Below are 1,822 nucleotides of genomic sequence, written 5' to 3'. Positions count from 1 at the left end.
AATATAAGTAGGGTGTCATAATACCACTTTCTTTTCTAATAAAAAGACAATTTGAATACATACATAATATATATATATACATACAATATATACAAATTTAAAATATCTTGTTGCAGCTATGTGGTTTGGCCATTCTGATTGTCGGCGTTTTAGTGCAATTAGGAAAGCAAAATTATTCCGAACATCTGGAGGATATTACGAGTAATCTTACGCTCCCGGCAATTACGTTGATTGTCATTGGCAGTATTATCTTTATCATCGCTTTCTTAGGATGCTGCGGTGCGATTCGCGAGAGTCATTGTATGGTAGTCACGGTAAGCTTATAAACAATTTTTATCTTGTCATACAACTCCTGTCATACAAGAAACTTTTCTTGGTCTTGTATTTACATTAAATATTTTAAATTAAATCCTGAACAATAATACAAGTCTATTCCAATTTTCAAAACATCCGTGTTTGTAGAATTGAAAATAAAAATTAATATTGCATTTATTAAATCAAAGATGACTGATAAAGATTTAAATTTAATTATTACATTTATATATTTCTATCTGATATTCGATTTACGCATTTATTTATCTATTGCTTTAGTAATATATTAGCACGAGCTCATATTGAATCGATATTATTAATAGTATTTCCTAGATAATTATATTTGAGGAGAACAGGGTTACAGCATTCAAACTTATTTTAATTAGTTAGCAGATCAAACTTATTTTAATTACGAGAATTCTAAAGAATAATATGTATTACTTTTTGTCTAATATTTTACTTTATATAAAATTTAAAATAATGTATTTTTATGCATATTTGAATAACTACAAAATATATATTATTCGATAAAAAATCGATTTAAAATAAAAATATTAATGCGGAAAAAAATGCTATGGTTGCTACAACCAAAAATAATGATATTTTTTGCCCATCAATACAATATTTGGTATAAGAATATAAAGTACAGTCACTACAACCAAAAGGGGTGAAAAATATTATTTTTGTGGCAACATAACGTTTTTTTCGTGGATAAATTTTCTCAGGTGAACTCTACCACTGTACTTTCCCTCATATGCAAGTCTATTTGCATCATGCTTTCCCCTACATGTAAACGGCACGATTGCGATTATTACGATCGAATAAGTTAAATAGCAAGATTATTTGATGCGGCAGTTTTGTCCGTCTGAAAAGGATTAAGAATTGTGGCAATTGATATATGTTTCTTCTGCGCAGTTTGCATGTTTGCTCCTGACAATCCTGATCATACAAGTGGCAATCTCAATCTACGTATTCGTCGTAGTGAAAAATTCCGACGAGATTGACTTTAAGAAAATATATACGGAAAACCTCTTCATGAAGTACCATCCAAATACGGAGGAAAAGGAATTTGTAGATACCATACAGAAATCGGTAAGATTATTTTTTAGAATGCATTTAATATGTCTTCATGTGCAATGGCATACTACTGCATTGTCATGTGAATCAAAGTCTTATCCTAATAGGACATTATAAATGATTACATGTCTGGAATAATGTAACATTGAATTTACAATACGTCTAAACACCTTCGAGAGGAATTCACACAATGTCTCCCTGGTAGTAAAATTTTAATAATTATATAACAAAATTTTAATTATACTTTGCTGAGAAAATGATTCTCTGTGTTTAACGAAAAATAAATAACATTTTAATGAAAATTCAATAAAAATAAAATAAAATTTCAATGAAAAATTACTAATTTTGTTTAATGAAAAAGTAAGAAAATTTTATTAAAATTGCAATAATTTTTTGATAAAACTATAACGAAAAAACTCCAAATAGTTTGTAA

The 1,822-nt window shown here is 27.9% G+C and overlaps 1 protein-coding gene across 2 annotated transcripts in view; it reads left to right on the top strand.

Annotated features, from left to right (window-relative positions):
- LOC108746554 (CD63 antigen) overlaps positions 1-1,822 on the top strand; it is a 67,750-nt gene that overhangs the window by 44,891 nt on the left and 21,037 nt on the right. For both annotated transcript variants that reach the window (XM_018483399.1, XM_018483400.1), the window contains exons 2-3: positions 117-314; positions 1,228-1,404. In XM_018483399.1, the coding sequence (XP_018338901.1) occupies positions 117-314; positions 1,228-1,404 (375 nt within the window). The remainder of the gene's footprint in view (positions 1-116; positions 315-1,227; positions 1,405-1,822) is intronic.

Source organism: Trachymyrmex septentrionalis, unplaced genomic scaffold (genome assembly GCF_001594115.1).
Source record: "Trachymyrmex septentrionalis isolate Tsep2-gDNA-1 unplaced genomic scaffold, Tsep1.0 scaffold178, whole genome shotgun sequence".
In the NCBI taxonomy this organism is placed as follows: Eukaryota; Metazoa; Arthropoda; class Insecta; order Hymenoptera; family Formicidae; genus Trachymyrmex; species Trachymyrmex septentrionalis.
Note: the sequence above shows the minus strand (reverse complement) of the source record. Positions and strands in the feature narration are given on the sequence as shown.